The 18,819-nt window shown below is 38.3% G+C and overlaps 1 protein-coding gene across 2 annotated transcripts in view; it reads left to right on the forward strand.

Moving 5' to 3' along the window:
- The window catches only part of LOC149075845 (protein O-mannosyl-transferase TMTC1-like), a 198,467-nt gene that overhangs the window by 127,556 nt on the left and 52,092 nt on the right, over nucleotides 1-18,819 (forward strand). For both annotated transcript variants that reach the window (XR_016194023.1, XM_089243364.1), the window contains exons 6-7: nucleotides 13,882-13,985; nucleotides 18,396-18,591. Coding sequence is in view for 1 of the 2 variants with exons in the window: in XM_089243364.1 (XP_089099490.1) it covers nucleotides 13,882-13,985; nucleotides 18,396-18,591 (300 nt within the window). In the remaining variant the exon portion in view is untranslated. The remainder of the gene's footprint in view (nucleotides 1-13,881; nucleotides 13,986-18,395; nucleotides 18,592-18,819) is intronic.

The raw sequence follows: 18,819 nt of genomic DNA on the forward strand, positions 1-18,819 counted from the left end.
ACAAGAACGATATCGTTTGCGCGTGTTTTCGTCAAATATTCAAGCATATTGGTAGTTTACGCGACCAGAAAGCGTACACCGGAAATGAGGAAGTGGAAAATTTTGAAAACTGAAAACTCGCTAGCTCTCTTTCAAAAATTGCTTTTGCCTCTCACAAAGATGGCACGCGTTTAATGTTTTAGGCATTGCCCAGGTTAAATGAGTTCCGCACTGATTTCGTCATCGGTTTTTCGCGTGCTTTGCGGAAGCGGTAATGTTTGGTCGATTGGAGGCTGAAACGGCACGAAAACTTCCAAAATAACGTTACCTGCCTAAGAGAGAGCGAGAAAGACGGAGCCTTTTTAACCAAAAATATTGCTTGTCAATATTCTACTACCTATTTGTAAAGAAAGCGATTTTCTTGGGATTCCATACGTACAAAAATACTTCTGATTTTAGTCATTCAAATTCTCGGTTTCGTGCTTTTTGGTGTCATTATTGCGATTCAATTTCGAAGAGATGAGAATTTCTATACCCTTAAAAAAAAGCATAACCATTCCGTAGCACCAAAATATGTTATCGAATCAGTTTTGACGGAAAATACTTCAGAGTTACAAAAATGCTGACTGATTTCGATAATAAAATTTCACATTTTACCTGATAAATTGTGAAAACTCACATCATACAGCTGATAAAAGAAAAAGAAATTGACTATTTCACAAAATTAGTTTTCAGCACTCAATTGAGTCATTTAATTATCCAGTTTACATACTGATAATCCCATATGAGGATGAATATTGTTAACAATTAATCGAATTGAAAAATCGAGATAATTTTTTTTATCACACTTTTCATCTCATTCCTTAAACTTTTAAAACTCATCAAATGGATAAGTTGGTTAAATGTCATATTATCTTATGAAAACAAAACCAATCATTTTGCTTAATGGCAGGATTTCTCGTACACGAAAACCGCATAGTTCTGCCTTCATGAATACTTCAGATATCACAGAAACGAAAGGCTACACGTACAATACGTTCCAGCACGTACCGCTTTCTTAGAAATTCCTCAGTGTAATGGTTAGTGGCAGCATGTGTACGGTTCAATGGTAGAAGTCACTACAAATGTGGAAGCCAGGTGAAATACAAATGTGGACAGCACCATCAAGAACACAGAAATCGACACAACTCTGAAAACAAAAAAGCCACGCATTCACTCTCAGAACTAGTGTTATCCGAAAAAAATTATTAGGAGTAACTTTATTCTGCTTCCTAACTTTAAGGGGTATTTTTGTATAAAGAGGGAAGTTTTTTTTATCAGTGAGAAATATGTAACTATCAAAAAAGTTACTTAACATTTTTAGGAGGTTGGTTTTGGAGTACTTTCACTTCTCAAGGAAATTCGGAGGAGCAAAATTGCATTTTGATGCATGAATCGTGCATCTAGATGCGTATTAGCGGGCACACATCCCGGCATACAACGAATCGCTAGAAATTCCGCAAAGAAATGCGCACGACTTGCATGTACGTTTAAGCAGTGGTAGTAGTCGTTGTACTTCGAGTGATTGAAGAAAAGAAGGAATATTGTCTGAAGCCGTGCATGTACCTGGTACACATTCCTCTGCGAAACTTCCTATGAATCGATCCATGCCGGAATGTGTGTTCATGTGTGTTCTGCGTGCATGTATGTCCCCTGACTTATTTATGATGTCAGAATGGTTCTTGTTTCGTACTCTTGCTGGTGTCGTCACATGTCTTCCATATTTTGAAGTGAAGATTGGATTTTCATCTGTTACATATACGAGTCCCAATTTGGCGGGATGGCGACCACTATGTAGGACCGCTACTACATCAGTATCTCACTTTTTTTAAATTATTTTATTTAAGGCAATGACACCCATACACAGTCGGCCCACTTAATCGGATATCAACGATTCCAGCGCACAATATCCGATTATGCGGGGAACTATTCAATAGTTATTTTGCAACGTTAGTATTGTTTGTATATTGCAAACAGGATAAATGATCAATATTAATAAAGCTTTTCTAATAAATCAGACATCAGAAATGGAAATTATATTCAATTACCATGATCACAATACCTAAGATTTTTGCTTTTCATTAAGAAAGTTACTGCCCTCTATTGACAAAACAGCAAACAAATATGAAATATTCAAATGCATATATTTATAATAACTAGAATACTTGGAGGCAAGTACCTGTAGTTTTTTTTTAATCTTAACTTAGTGTAACATATTTTTTAATTAATTCTAAATCGTATACAATAAAGACAATATGTGTATAGTGGTTGATATGTATTAAGAGTTGACCTGTGAAGCGTAATAATCGATTAAGCGGATAAAATTCGTTGAAATTATCACCAAGCGGATAAAGTCGTTGAAATTATCACCAAGCGGGGGAACTTTAACATTATCTCTATGGGAAAAAGTTTGGTGTCGGAGGATTTTATCCGTTCAAGCAAGACATCCGTTTATCTGTTATGCGATTTAGCGGGGCCCACCTGTATTTTCTAAAACCCATTTCTTAATGTAACACATTTCCCTATCTTCCTTACTTTCCACTTGCTGAAAATCGAAAGAAAGCCTATTTCATAAAAAAAAATAATATTTTGCAGGGTCTTTAATGATATCTGCTACGCTGATAAAAGGGTGAAATGCATGCAATTACCTCAATCCACTAAAATTTCTCTACTTCAACTCAAATTTACATGTCAAAATATTGATTTCAATTCCGGCAGAAAAATTTATTTCACATTTTCTTGATACATGTGATATACCCGTAAGAAACAAAACAGAGGTAATAATACATATATCATCAGATCTGTAGTTACATCGTAATATGTAAGGAAAAGATCTTGCTTCAGAGTAAATCGCCCATGAGAGTGTGTGAGTTCACCATATAAGTATCAGGAATTGGACGGAGGCAAGGAAAGGGACCTTCTCACTGATCCCACATAAATGCGTGCGGTACGTTGTGGTTCGGATAATTGATACCAAAGCGGGTTCGCCGAAGCAGAAAAGGGACGTCTTATGAGAAAAATTATAAATATAAGTAAGGAAATACTTCTTCAAAGATAAGGAATATAATAACGAGGAATCCCGAGGATATTCCTGGACCCAATCAAGTACGATGCCTCTTCTCTCTCTCTCTCTCTCTATCTCTATCTCTCTTCAACCAAAAAAATAAATAAATAAAAGTATTCTCCCTAATTCAATACTGAGAAACCACAATCGCTCACCCCTGAAAGTCGAGAAAATAGAAAAAAGCAATACAATATGGTATCTTTTTTTCTTTCTCTCTCTCTCTTCTACCACAGTTCAAGAGATGAGAAAAAAAAAAGAGATCTAGAGAAAAGACCACGATCCTAACCCTTAAGCCAAGTCAGCAACTACTAGGGGAATGAAATAAAGATAGTGCTATGTTAGGTAGGTAGGTAGGTAGAGAGAAGATAAAAGAAAAACTCTGAAAAAGAAAATCTTTTGCCCCCTTTTCTTCTACCGCATTCACCTCCAGGAGGATGTCTCTCAATTTTTGCAGCCATCTCGCAGACTTACCTCATCAAGGTAATGGCATGGGAAAGGCGACATGCCCTACGAACAAGGAATACCGGGCATCCCTTTTGTGTGCAAGACAAGCGCAAGAAGAACAGCAAAGGGAGAGAAGAAGAAAAAAAAATGGAATTCGCGTAGAACGTGACAGACAGACAGATGATTTTCCTGGTCCCTTTCTTTTTTATTTTTTTTCTCCAGGTTCGCGTTGTATATACGTGTTCTTTTTTTACCCTTCTTTTCCTCCGACCTGGAATCCACCATCTTTGCTCCCGAGACCCGATGCATTCTTATTATATCTCCTTAAATTGTGTGCGAGACCTGGATTGAAATGAACAATATACCTACCAATCTATGACTAGTTTTTTTTTTTTTTTTTTTTTTTTTTTTTTCCGCTGCGATATATTTATATAGCGGAAGGAATAAAAATTCTAAGGTTGATTTTTTTGTAAATTGAAGTAAAATACAGTGAAACCTCGCTACAACGCCACTCGATATAACGATAAATCCTTGGACAACATTTTTTTTTTTTTTTTTCAAATCGCCATGCATCACATTTCATTATAACGATCGGTATGATGTCTGAAAATTCTTCCTATTCAGCCTATATTGCTTTCGTCCAATTTTATCGACTTAAAAATATCATTCAATCCAATTCAGCCAAGCTAAGCCTCTTTTTTCTTGCTCAGATGTTTTAAAAAAAATTGTTTGGCCAAAATTATGTTTCACCTTTTACATTAGAGATTTGGTACGTTGGTGAGCTTACGTTAATTGTTTTCCTAACCTGATTGTTGAAGAAGCACCCAGGATTAGTAATGCATTTTAGTTAAATTAAAGAAAGCAACACTACTCAAGAACATCAGCAGGTTAATAAAATTAAATATGAGCTACATTAGCGGCTCTGCGGCTTTGAAAATGGTATTTGATTGATTGCCAAGTGTTTATTAGCATTAGATGTGTTATTGAATCACTGTCTCAAATATATATGCTTTGACCATTTAAGACCGGACACACCCCGCTTCCCATCTCATAGAATATGCTGTTGATACGGATGTGGGAAGCTCAGAATTCTATTCAGTTCGTACATGGATAATTGAAGACCCATAACACTAAACATGGCCCCCGCTCTGTCCCTTGCGGGATATAAGCGGATTACCTTGCGGCTGGGCCATGCTCGAAGAACTCTCCTATCATCCGGGCCCGACGAACATCCCCCCGACTCGCAAGCCTCCGGGTCCACCCCCGCCGGGACCCCACTCCATTCCAAGCAGCAGCAGCAACACTCCGGGAAGCTCCCGGAAACCCCCGTCGGTCAAGAAGTAGCACAGGTGGACTGTCCGCTAGCATCGCACCACCAGATCTGGTGATAATTGAAGACCAGAAATGGTAAACTCAGTACCATTTTTTTTCTTCTTTTTTCGTGTCGAAACGTAGTAAATATTGATAAACCAAGGTTGTCACCCTGGGGAACAATGTGAAAGTTCACCTCACTCCAAGTAGTTGAAAAACGCATTAATAGATGCCATTTAAAACATTCGTCTATGGCGCGTGAAACATGTTTTTCGCTCTACTGTAAAATTTGCGATTCGACCCTTACTGCGTTTACCATTTCCGGTCTTCAAATATCATTTAACAGGTGTTAACTGACTTACATTATGTGGCTAAAGCATGCACTTAGCATACAATGTGGCATGTACATAAAACCGGTATGCGGTCGTGTGGGCGTTGTGTTCCATTCTCGCAACGTGAGGATGGAACCTCATTGACAGAACAAGTTGGTTTCTGCGGTTTTCCAGCATCGAAGCGTGAATGTGAAATGGTTCCCCATTCGATAAAGTCTCTCTTTGGAGAGCAGCCAGACCTTCAACACGATACTATTATATAACACAAAAATCCAAGCACTGACCAGAAATGGCAACACCCGCAAGAAACACACACACACGTTCCTGCATGGACCTATCCTTTCAAAATCCCGCAAAGGAATGTTTCGAGTTGTAGCTATGGTGTAGTATTGCACATTTTTGTGACTAGCATGACTCTCAGGTCATTCTTTTGGGTAGCTTTAACCTGGACAACTTGTATATCACCTTTAAAATCGCCTTCAATATAATTTTTAACTCTATTCTTGTTATATATTTTTTTCAAAGCATCTAATTATATCGATATTTTGCCCCACCTCATCACCGAAACATTATAAAGCTGTCGGTACATTCCACGTTTCTAAGTGCAATATTCATTGATATATTCCAATGCAAAAAATGGAGTAAAATTGTGAAAAAACAGCATTAAAATATATGCATGGAAACTGTTTTACCCGCATTTAATGCTGCCCCCCCCCTTCCACCTTTCCTCGTTTTTACGTTGAGTTCAGTTTTGAATCAGTAGATAATCGGTATCTACTACTTTTGGATAAGAGTTTCCAAGGTATGCCACTTGGAGGAGGGTTCTGGAAAGAACCAGTTTGAAGCGGTGGGTACAACGCGGAATCTTATGCATTGACTTAAGATGGGTGATACTACTATTTCTCAGCTGTACATGCACCTCGTGAAAAATTACCTCATCACCAAAATGACGAGCCTTCATTCTAATGTACGTACGAATAAGTTAGGCTTCTTTTAAGTTTTTTTGAATTTGAATATGGGTCATAAACTACTTGATCCTCCCATTATTTGAAACAGTGTATTTACATCAGATAGAAAAAAAAATCGTGTGTCCATTAATTCCTTCTAAAGTTTCATTCCGAGTTTCAAAATATAATTATTCACCCAGTAACGATTATATTACAGACCATATAAACCCACTGCAGAAGAGTCATGAATAAGCAATTACTTCTTGACTAATTTCGCTCGACAAATCATTTATTTGAATGCGGTGGCTTGAGAAATACTGACCTTAAACGAGATAGATGACATACCAAATATCTTACGGGACTTGTTGGGCTTCGTCCTCGACTAATTCTCGTCTGAACCTAATTAATACCGAGAGTTCCCGAACGGACTTAGACTCGTCGATTGAGCGTATCGATGACGTAGCGTAAAATTCCTAATTGGCCAAAGAGTTCCGCTTCTCTAGAAATGCTCATACGTTATTTGAATGAATAATAAATACCAAGAAGGTGGCTAGAAGTTTTCTGCACCTGCATCGAACGATCAAACATTTCTTAAGAAATGTTTTAGTTTGAGGCATTTCCATTTACTGTATGAAACGCGTATGTGGAGCAGGGGTGCGCACCTTTAGGCCGTGGGCCAAATGCGGCCCGTCAAGGAGTTTCATCCGGCTCACGAAAGGTGTTCCGGTAAAATACATACAATACGATAGATATACAGATAGACCACATTGATTTCATCAAAATACGGGATTCATACGGAATATCACAAATTATCACCAAAGAATTGTCAAAGGCAAATAAAGTTGCCATAGTCAACAGAATTTTCAATGACAAGTAAAACTGGCAATTACAGCAACAAGCATTGTCAAAGACCAATTATAGCCAAAAAATAGCCAATTATAGTCAAAACATAGCCAATTATAGTCAAAAAATAGCCAATTATAGTCAAAACATAGCCAATTATAGTCAAAAAATAACCAATTATAGCCAAAAAAATAGCCAATTATAGCCAAAAAACAGACTAAAGCAGGTAAAGCTGTCAGATTTTACAAAAAAAATGTTAAAGGTAAGTGGAAGTTTTCAATTTTAAACGAAATAATTTTCAAAAAGGCAAGTAATTCACAAAAAAACGTAAACTGTATGTTTGACAAAAATGTGAAATTTATATATTTATAACATCTCATAATTAATTATGATAAAGTCATAATTATCATGATAAAATTCATGTCATGAAAGTAATCTTAATTCTGTATTTCAAAAAGTTAAGTTGGCCTTAAATAAGATGAAAAACTTGATATTATAAAAAAAAATTTCACGGGGAACGTCCCGTAAAATACGGGTCATATGGTGACTTTGTATATACGAGTTTCTTTCCCGCGAGCGACCGAAGTACTGCATATCTGGTCCGAGGACTGAAAAGGTTGTGCACCCCCTCCCCTGATGTATAGGACTAATATTTTTCTTATTATCTAAATGGCCGTGTTTTGTACGTTGCTTCCTTTCCAACAATTATTATACAGCGTGTTCAGAAAGTCTTTAAGCAGGAATTTTTCTTCTTAACCGAATGTGCTTAAATGTGGGCAATATGCTTAAATTGCGCAAGCGACAGATCCTGGCCGTGTTCGGTAAGTAAGTAAGCTTATCAATCAATATATTAAAAGCAGAGACTTACTTATTACTGATACCTCATCATATTTGGTCAGTAAAAGTTCGACTACGATATTCTGTTGCTTAATTTGTAAACGACCCCTAAATTATCTCTCTCTCAAACTTTATAATTAAATAACTCGGTAGGTAATTGTCGTACGCAATTTCTTTTGTTTTACAAATTTCTTGAAAGGCACACTTTTTCTAAATACGAGGAGGGGGCAGGGAAAATATATAAAGTTAAATTTTGTCATTTTCCCATATATTTAACTTGTCCATGCAAATGTACTATGATAGGAATACTTATCGCATTTAGAACATTTTTGAAATTACCCGTTTTTGTGTAAAACCGCGGATTGAGAAGAAAAATGTGTTTCAAGCATTGTGAACCAAATGCTAACGAATTCTCATACTGGGTACCCGATTCGTGTTGCGTCTAATATCCGTAAAGAGTCAATGCGAGTCCGTCACTACGACAACTCGACCACCAAAGCGGCAATGACATTTATACTGCATTACTGAACCTTAATTTTAATGGGTGACCATGGACAGTTGAAAGTGCTCCGAGACAAATACTACTTTCATATTTTTTTTCTCAAACTAGCACAACTCCGGTTTATCGCCATGGACAATTTACTGCCGAATGAGTTGAGCCGGAAGTATGAGTATTTAGCAGTCTGAGTTCTTATACAAATACAAATACAAATACAAATACAACGCCACAACAGGCAAAATGCCCAACGAGGTGGCTGATAAAAAGATGTCCATAAAAATATGGATGTCATATGTTTCAAAAATACAGCAACCCAATTAAAAATGCAATTAACACAAATTACAAACAATATATACACATGATAAAATATTATACAATGCCCATAAAGAATACTTATGGTTGTCTTATTCTAAGAATGGATAGCTTCTCGATTTACCCCAACATGTTTATCGTATTTCTTTTTAAACGTGTCAATTGTGTTACAACTTACTACCTCCGGGGGTAAGCTATTCCATTTATTAACAACCCTATTGGAGAAAAATTCCCTGCGACACCATAACCTTGCATTGTCCCTCACCAATCGATACTGGTGTCCCCTTGTAAAAGCAGTCGATTGGCGGTGTACTAAAAGTTCATGGTCCATCCTATCCATCCCATTGAAAATTTTGAACACTTCGATCATATCTCCTCGACACCTGCGTTCATCCAATGTAAACATATTCAAAAAATGAAGTCTTTCTTCATAACTCAATCCCTGTGTGCCAATAAGGACACGCGTAGCTCTTCTCTGCACCCCTTCAACCAAGTCTATGTCCCTCTGTAGGTATGGTCTCCAAAACCTTACAGCATACTCCAGTCCAGGACGAACTAAGCCTCGAAAAAGCGGAAGAATGACTTTAGGAGAACGCGAAGAGACCTTTTTGAAAATGAGACCAAGCATTCTATTCGCTTTTTTGACAACCGCTGAACAATGTTCAGAAAACTTAAGTCGCTCTCAATGAGAATTCCCAAATCGGTGACTCTAGTTGCATCCGGGATAGTGACACCATTCAACTCGTAAGAGAACCGTGGGTTGTTCGAACCAAAATGAGCGACCATGCACTTATCTACGCTAAACGTCATGCTCCATTCATTTGCCCATGCTGCAATCTTGTTTAAGTTGGTCTGGAGCAACTCCCTATCGCTTTCATTTCCGATTACCCCCATTAGCTTCACATCATCTGCGAATTTGCTAGTAATTCCATCGATACCCTGATCGAGTTTATCGATAAAAAGTGAAAAAAGTATGGGGCCAAGGACACTTCCCTGAGGAACTCCACTTGTGACGTCTGTCCAACCAGAGAATTCCCCGTTCACCATAACTCGTTGCGACCTATCTCTTAACCACGATTCTATCCAATTCAGCAAGTTGCCCCCTATTCCAATCTCGTGTAAACGCTTCAAGAGTTTGCCATGTTGGACCCGATCGAATGCCTTCTGGAAATCAAGGTAAACAACGTCGACATTTTTGCTCTTACCCAAAGCCTTAGTCACGTAATCATAGAAGCAAAGGAGGTTAGTTACACATGACTTCCCCTTCCTGAACCCATGCTGATTATCCGACAATACATTATTCTCGTCTATCCACTTCACAAACTGCCTTTTGATGATAATTTCCAAAATTTTCGAGAGGGAGCTCGTCAAACTCACTGGACGATAATTAGACACCACTTCTCTACTACCCTTCTTAAATATCGGAACAACGTTAGCCAGTTTCCAATCTCTCGGGACGATACCCTCAGCAACACTACTCCTGTATATCTGTGCGACTGGCCCCAACAATTCATTAGCACCTTCCCTGAGAACCCTGGGATAGATATCATCTGGTCCTGGTGCTTTGCTTGCACATACATTTCTTAGAAGATTTAGGACCTCCACGTCTTCCACTTGAATATCGTTGAGCGTTTTATTACCCCATGCAATATTGTGTAATGTCTGATTTTTTTTACTGTTGCCTTCAAATGTAAATATAATTAAATGTAATTCAAATGTGAATGCCCAGCACTGTTAACGGAGGCTCTGTTTGATTATCCCCGTCGCAGTGCAGGCTCTGTGTGTTTTCTGTGTGTGTGTGTGTATATTGCATATTCTGTAAAAGGAAAGGCAAACAAAACTGCCTAGCACTGTGGATGGAGGACTTGTTTCTTCGTTTCCCGTCACAGTGGAGGCGCTGTGCACGTATTTTGTACATATTGCGTATTTAGACCATTCTCAAATCTCTCCCACTTCAACATGCCAACTTCTTCTTCTTCAGTTGAGTTCACCGACCACTCGGTAACCATAGCGGCCACACTACTTGACAGTACATACTCCTGCGCAGTGGCGCAGTGGTAAAGATGCTCGTCTTCCACTATGAAGGTTACCATCAGGGTCCATGGGTTCGAATCCGGACATGAGAACATCAGAATAAAGTTCTTTACCTACCGAACCACCGATGGATGGAGCCTTCATTTCCCACCAAACTCCACTGGTTGGAAATTGCCGTATGGCGATATATGACCGGAGTTGGTGTGCGGTAAAGTAGTACATACTCCTCATACACATTTCTCTGCGGAATTTCTGATTAAGTGGTGCATACTTGAATTGGTACATGTTGAATAAGTATTTGCGTGACTCCCACCCAACTCATCGATATTGTTGGGTTTTCGTGTTCTTCCGTGGTCTTGTCGGAACTGCCATATGTTTTGAATATTTTGAAGTGAATATGACAAATGCCTGAATTTTCATGTTGCGTAAGTATCGTGTTGACTGCGCTGCTTTTTGCGTTTTTTAGAATAGGAACGTTAAACTTGAAGTTGGAAAACCGCAGAAAAACAATTTCAGTCGACCATCACTGTGCCACCAACGGATTCCAGGCTCTGTTACTGATAACCGGTTTCTTTTTCTCATATTTCTTTCCATTATGAATTTATAAGGAATTCGTTTCGTAAAAAACCCGGGGGGGGGGGTGTTCGGAGAGAAAAAAAAACCCCATTGGTTTGGGCTTTTGCCAAAACTTTTGCTCCCCAGGACCTGCTGAAGACCAAGATTATGTGGCGAATCCCCGGTATCATGTTGACGATAATTAGTAAATCCACGTTTCAAAACAATCCAAGTTATTTGACATTTGTGTCATTTCTCCACTGCCATTATGGACCCCTTAATTGATTTTCGAAGAGAAATGCGAAGAAAGATGTAAAAGATGAATTTTTTTATTCATAAGTCCGAGAGAGAGAGAGAGATTTGTTCTATTTATTCAGAACGTTCAATCAGATACATATTTCAAAAAATAGTTTTCATACCGTTCCAAGTCATCGATTTGTTAGTTTAAATACCACCAATACAGGCAAAAAGAATGAGAGAAAAATTTTGGAATGAAATATCCATTAAATGTAAAAACGTGAGGTTCCAAAAGAAGAAAAAAAACGAACGTAATTGAATTCAAGTTATTCGTATTAAAATTTGATGATCTGAAATCCATTTCAATTTAAAAACACGGCGGAAATTAAATGTTTTCATTTCACTGGAAACGATTTATTTCGTTTCTGCTGATCATTTTAGAGGAATTAGTCGGAAAAAAATGAATTGGATATTTGAATTCAATATCACATACGCAAAATACCCATTAATATTTGAATGATCTGTTAGCGAGCTCGATAGTCATATTAATGATATGACTATGAATACTGGTCCTGTTGGACACACGACAGTATTTTCTATTCTCATAAGCGATAATAGTTAATCATACGAAGTTGCTAAGGCAACAGTTTTGATAATACAGACAGCAGAAGTCCGTTATAACGACAGTCGACAATCACAGGGAAAATCTGTCGTTATAAATTAATTTTTTTCACTGTAGTAACTTATGAATGGCGAAAAAAAAATCGCAACGAACTAGATAAATTCAACTTTATTTTCAACTACTTTTGCTGAAATATGCATCTAGAGCAGTGGCTCTCAATCTTTAGTCACCTGCAGCTCCTTTGCCCAGCTCCTGGTTCACCTGAGGTTCCCCAGAATTTTATACTAGATATTTTTACTTATAAAAAACCCAATTCAAACCATGAATCGGCATACAAATCCATATCTCCAGCTCGCCGCGACGCACACTTTGAAAAACACTGATAGATAGAGTAAACTCTCTCTCTCTCTCTCTCTCTCTCTCTGTTTTTATGAATAGACATTTGTTGATTGTATAACAACATTTTGCACTTTGTGGAATGCAGCAGTTTCTGAAACTGCTGTAGGTCGGCAGATCTACAACACGAGACTGACATAAGATGAAATATTCAAGTTTCCGGACCATCTTCAAATTACCGGACAGGTGGCAACAACAGCAAGAACGCAGAACAAGCGCAATTCTGTCAGCATAAATCTGTTAGGGCCAAATATACACTTAAAACACACTTTCCGGCATGTACGAAGTCGTTTCAAATACACGGTTAAGTGCATTAAGTTGAGTAGTTGAGTGGTGGTACGGCCCGTGAAGTTATTCCAGCATGCAACCGTTCTAACAGTTGTAACGTACGGGATAATGGCGACTTTAGTAATAGTGAAAAGGCAGACCCGCATTTCATTTACGGAGCTGTAAACGGAAGTACCACGGGGGACGCACGAATTTACGGTGAGTGATTTCTCCACAGGCGGTTGCCCAATCCGAAAACATTCCCGTACTTGCATCGGCAGCTGTGCGAAACGGGATCCTTTCTTACTTTTCAGTTTGACGCGGAGTCGTACAAAAACTGCCAGAACGGACTTGCATACGGTTTCTTCTTCTTTCCCAGGTTACATTTGCATGCATGGTGCTCTTTTTGTCCCGATAAATTTCAACAGGAATGCCGTTTTAATGTTTGCGGAGCGGCAGTTTCGAAACGTGCTAGCGCGTTTGCGTTTAATGTTAGAAAATGAATTCTTTTATAAAAATTGTACTATCACCTCTTAAAGTTTTTCCCATCTTTTCTGATTTATCCTGTATAGACCTTAGGCTATATATGGACCTATGAAAAAAAAACGAGAATTCATTAAAATGCCCCAACTTTTTACCTGGTAGTCAAAAATTTAACTGTTTTTCATTTTATATATCTCTTCCCCATGGTCAAATTAAGATGCCCTGCAAATTTGGCTGTATTCGGATGAGTAGTACTCAGAGTACGGGAACTTTAATTATAATCATATTGTAGATAACAAGAAGATAAGATACACCATGTGGTCATCTCTTCTGTAGGAAGGTACTGACATGCCAACGTTCATAATCACCAACGAATAGGGTGAAGAGATTTGAAAAAAAAATGCCTCTCTTTCTATAGTCTCAGTTTTATGTATAATTCTTGAAAATGGGAGGAAAAAATAAGCCTTACTATAGAATTTCCGTTGTCGTTATATAGCGAATGTGTTCTGGTTTCGGTTCATGAACTCGCTATAAGTGGATATTTTTTGTATCTTCAACATTAGCTCTTTTTGATACTCGCTTGCGAATTTTTCCTTATAGTAATATTCTCGTTTTAAAAAGCCGTACTCTTTACAGCGAGCGTATTCTGTATATCACCTAATTATTTCTTGTGTCTATAGATGGCGTTGCTTTTGTATATCCGAGGTTGCCTGCTGCATGGTACTCTTCCACAGTTCACAGAGCAAGATAACCCGGCCGCTTTTTCTTCATCTCTGTCCACCAGGTAATGTTTCTTGTGTTTTGCGAGTTTTTTGCTACTTCTCTAAAGTAAAAGTTTTCTATCACATTCAATTAGTAAAGGCTTTGTATCCATTCCCCGTATACACTGGACGGATGAAAATTCAATTAGAGATAGGGACACTGACCACTCTCTCTCTCTCTTTCTCCCTTTCTCTCTCTGTGTATGTGTCTCCATGGAATGAAGCCAAACGATTTGCGAAGGAAACTAAATTCGTTCACGTCGAAGATTAATTCGTTCCAGTAAATGCGAAGGTCCTTCAGGCGCCATGTTCAGACAAGTTGTACACACGGGGGCACAAACCTATTTATCGGCAGAATGCTGTTGGAATATCTGTCTCTTTACTAATCCTCGCCTCATCCGAAGATTACAAAATAACTCGTTTATCATGTATAGAACAATTAAGCTAAATATGAATACTAAAACCGCATTTTATTTGCTAAAGAATCGTGCAATGTATCATAAAAAACACTGGGCTCAATATAGCAGAAGCAAACGTAACAAGGAAATAAAGAAATAATAATAATAAATACAAACACAAAGGCCACAACGGCCAAATTGACCAGTGGCTGAAAAAAGATGCCCATAAAAAAATATGGATGTCAGAAAAATAATAATAAAAATTAGAACATCCATAACTTCATGCATAGTCATTCCGGGAGTTTCATTTCAAGTATTTACAGGAAAGTGACTGTTGTGTGAAGATGCAGATTTTTCGAGGGGAAAAAAAAAATCTCTACATGCACGGGGTACTCGAACCGCGCCCTCCTACATTCCGATGCGCTACTATTACACTACAAAAGCAGAAATAGAATTTTTCTTCTTTGAAACGGATACATGCGGAAATCTACCGTGCGTTGGACGGCAATAGCAATCATCTATCGAATCGGAAATTATATCAATGACACCAGATGGCGATATACATAAACAGAAGGATGTCATTTCCTCTAGCTAATACTTGTTTTCATTTACGAGCATTTAGAGCATAATTTCCCAACCTTTTTTTGTCCCATCGCCCCCTTCTTCAGAAATATTTTTCTCCCAACGGCCCCCAAGGCAATCCAACCCATAGGATCCTATGCTATACCCGTAGCTCCCCTGTAACATTTCATCCCCCCCCCCAGGGGGCGTTAACGCCCACGTTGGGAATCACTGATTTAGAGGATTGCTGTCACCTCCATCACACTGTACCTTTCAGTGGATATACACTACAAAAGAGATATATTATAACTGCGCCTGTATCATAGTGGTAGCGCACACATCTGAAATGCGAGAGGGAGTGGGTTCTACTCGCCGTAGAGGCAGAGGTGAATATGTTTTTCCAAAAATGGCATCGCTCACAAGCGTCTCGTCCACATTCCTCCGCGGAACGTATAACGAATTGGCGCGTATTGGAATGTGCGTGCTGTGAACCTACCGTGAAATTTGTTTCTGCGCAATGCTTATTATAATGTTGCCATTTGCAATCTATTTTTCGAACTATGAGTGAAGTGTAATGATTGAGGATTCGATAGGTGTTAGCAGTTTCAGGGTTAGGACTAATAACAAAGCTTCCAAACGTGTTAACGGCGTCCGAGTGGTGCACACAATGGCAAGATGCTCGTTCTCCATCGTGAAGGTTACCGTCAGGGTCCACAGATTCGATCCGGGGTAAGAATATAGGGAATACAATTTCTTTACCTATCGAGCCTGGGACGGCCATCCATGGCACCTTCACTTCCAACACAACTCCATCGGTGGCGAATTGCCGTATGGCGATAGGACCATATTGTTGGTGTGTGGTAAAGTAGTAGAACGAGTTAACTCGCCCTTGTCAAGAAATCGATTAATGCGTAGCGAAGAAAATTATACGATCAAACATTTAGTCCGGGAACTTTTTCTACAGACGTCCTTATGATGCTCATTCACACATTGAAGCGAAAAAGAAAAAGAAGCTGAGAGTTTTTTCTACCTCCGATTCGTTACGTACACGGAAGCGAGAAGAAAAGTGAGAAAAACCAGAGTACTATATGGATTTCACTAGAAGTCGAAAGGTAGAGGAATTAGAAACGGAAGTATCCGGGGGAAAAACCGGAAACTGGAACTCGCATAAGAGAGTAACGAGAAAGGAACGGGAGTGAAAAAAAACTGGAAATTTTTTTCTATATATATCAATCAGATATAACGAAGCTTGAAGTTTTCGATATTTTTTTTTCTCTACCTTTTTCGCAATCTACGAAACGAAGCCAAAGAACAGGAGAAAAAAAAATGGGACTTGCGTGTGGTTGGTTTTTCCTCCCTCTTTTTTCCTACTTTTTCCTGGTTAACTGGAAAGAAAGACAAAAAAAAAAAAAGAAAAAAAAGAGAGTAAGATCGTTAGAATGATCGAAAAGATTTCGTTTTCTTGCTGTTTCGTTCCCATCTAACGATCAGTGTAATAGCCAGTGTTCCCAGTAAACGTCTCGTCAGCGCGATACCTATTCCCAAATGTTACGGCCTGGTGATTCAGGTAATGGTACCTACCATATTTCAAAGGCGAGAAGAAGAACCTCTTTTGAAAAAAAATAAATCTTTTACACGATGTAACCTGTGTGAAAAGCAATGTGCTGTCCGCGAAAAAGAGAAAAAAAAACCTATCTCACAGATGCTGTCTAGATCTCCAACTTGTTACGAACGTGTATATCCGTCCATCTTCCAAATGATGTATCTCTATTTTATTTATTTTTCTTAAATTCGGATCAGAAATATCTGATACGATATATCATTATTTTGACTAAAAGTTATTTGGCCATTACACAGATTGAAATTAATGCCTTTCTAGTACTTCAATTTAGCATTAAAAATGTGCAGTGAAGCATTCGGTGTTGCTCAGTTGTGAGATCACTTTCTACGGAGAATCTTATACCGACGGTTTGGAATTACAGTACTTATAGTAATTAAAACAAATTAGTGCTTGGGGGGGGGGGCTGAAAGTATTCATAGCTCTACTTTTTTGAATCACCAGTTAAACTGTGATTTCAACAGCTCTAAAGTAAAGCTGTCACCAGTAAAGCTGTGATTTTAACACTTTTATTCGATCGGTAAGTCGACTGAGTCGAAGTATTTGGATCATACACTGATGTAAAAATGTAGGCTGAATTATGAATAATCTGCCAAACGAAAATGGGTGATAGTCGAGCCCAAGTGCGACATAAAACACCGTAGCAACCCTGTCCTACAAAAAACCGTTTTCGACTTATGGTGGGGAAAGGATCATAGAAATAAAATGCGTCAAGTCTGAAAAACATGAACGTGTGCAGTTTCTGATAGACCTACATGCAAGAGAAGTACGTATTTGGAAAGACAAAAAAATCTATAAGGTGTCGGTATTTCCATCATAATATCTGAATTTAGTGGCGAGCTACAAGAGTAAAAGATTGGCGAAGTACAAAATCGAATTTCCGTCAAAATTTTTAATCGCCGATTCCGCTAACATCCTTTCAACAACAATCGAGCAAACTTGCTAAGAAGTTGCCCATCGAAACAGCTTTCGAAAGAGCCTACAATAAACCGTAGTTCAGTTCAGGAGAAATTTATCCTTTTATTCATAATGCATCACTGAAATCAGCGTTTGTCGAAGCAGTTATCCGACGAAAATTCAGAATTGGCGTTTACAGATTTCGCGGCAGGCAAAAGGCTTATAAGGTGACGCCGCCTGTATCAGGATATCAGGATTAAATGGCGAGCTACAAACTATGTGAGATTGGCGAAGTCCAAAGTCGAATTGCCGCTAAAATCTACACAAATGTTCACTTCGACAAACGCTGATTTCAGTGATGTATTCCAAAAAAAAAAACAAAAAAAAACCGCTAAATTTCTCCTGAACTAGAGCACCGATATGGTTTAATGTAGGCTCTTTCGAAAGCTGGTTCGATGGATAAATTCTTAGTAAGTTTATCTGATTGTTGCTGAAAGGGTGTTTGCGGAATTGGCGATTAAAATGTTTGCAAAAATTAAATTTCGAATTTCGTCAAACTTTTACACTTGTAACCCCGCTATTAAATCCTCATAGAAATGGTGACGCTTTACACGTTTTTTCTTCTTTTTCCAAATATGTGGTTAGCTTGCGTGTAGGTCTGTCAGAAAGTGCGCAAATTTGCGATTTGTCAGACTTGATGCATTCTTATTCCAAAATCCATTTTCCAGCATAACTCGAAAACATTTAAAGATAGGACGGGGTTGCTTTATGTTCCACTTGGACCATCATCCATTTTTATTTGGCAAATTATTCGCAGTTTACCCTGTATATAATGTATACAGTGTATACGATCCACAGAATGTAAAGACAGCTTTTTCAACTGTCGTTTCAATAAATAATACTAATATTATATAAAATGGTATATATTTGTCATTGATACTCATTTTTTTTCACAACAGGTTCCTGACGTACGTGTACCTGCCGGCGTTCAACCTCTGGCTGCTGCTGTGTCCTTTCAATTTGTCGTACGACTGGCAAATGGGAAGCATACACCTCGTCGAGACGATATGGGATCCTCGAAATCTCGTCAGTTTAACTTACGTCGCGACTCTTGTCTTGCTGGTAGCAGGGAACTTCCAACACAAAGACGGGCAGGTAAGAGAAGGTAGGTTATTCCGGCCTACAATTGCACTCACTCATTATCATTATTATTATTTTTTGTCGAATTCTCCAATAATTCTCAAATAAGTATCAAAATTATTAAATTGAGATTAAATATAACAATTATTTTCTGTTGCTAAATTTTGAATGTGTATTATTCATTTTGCTTTTCCGCATGTCTTACACGATAAACATACAGTGTCTGTTTTTTCCCCCTGCTTT

The sequence above is a fragment of the Pholcus phalangioides genome, unplaced genomic scaffold (assembly GCF_987345545.1).
Source record: "Pholcus phalangioides strain wild (caught in Gottingen) unplaced genomic scaffold, Ppha-v1.0 ptg000015l_1, whole genome shotgun sequence".
Lineage (NCBI taxonomy): Eukaryota > Metazoa > Arthropoda > Arachnida > Araneae > Pholcidae > Pholcus > Pholcus phalangioides.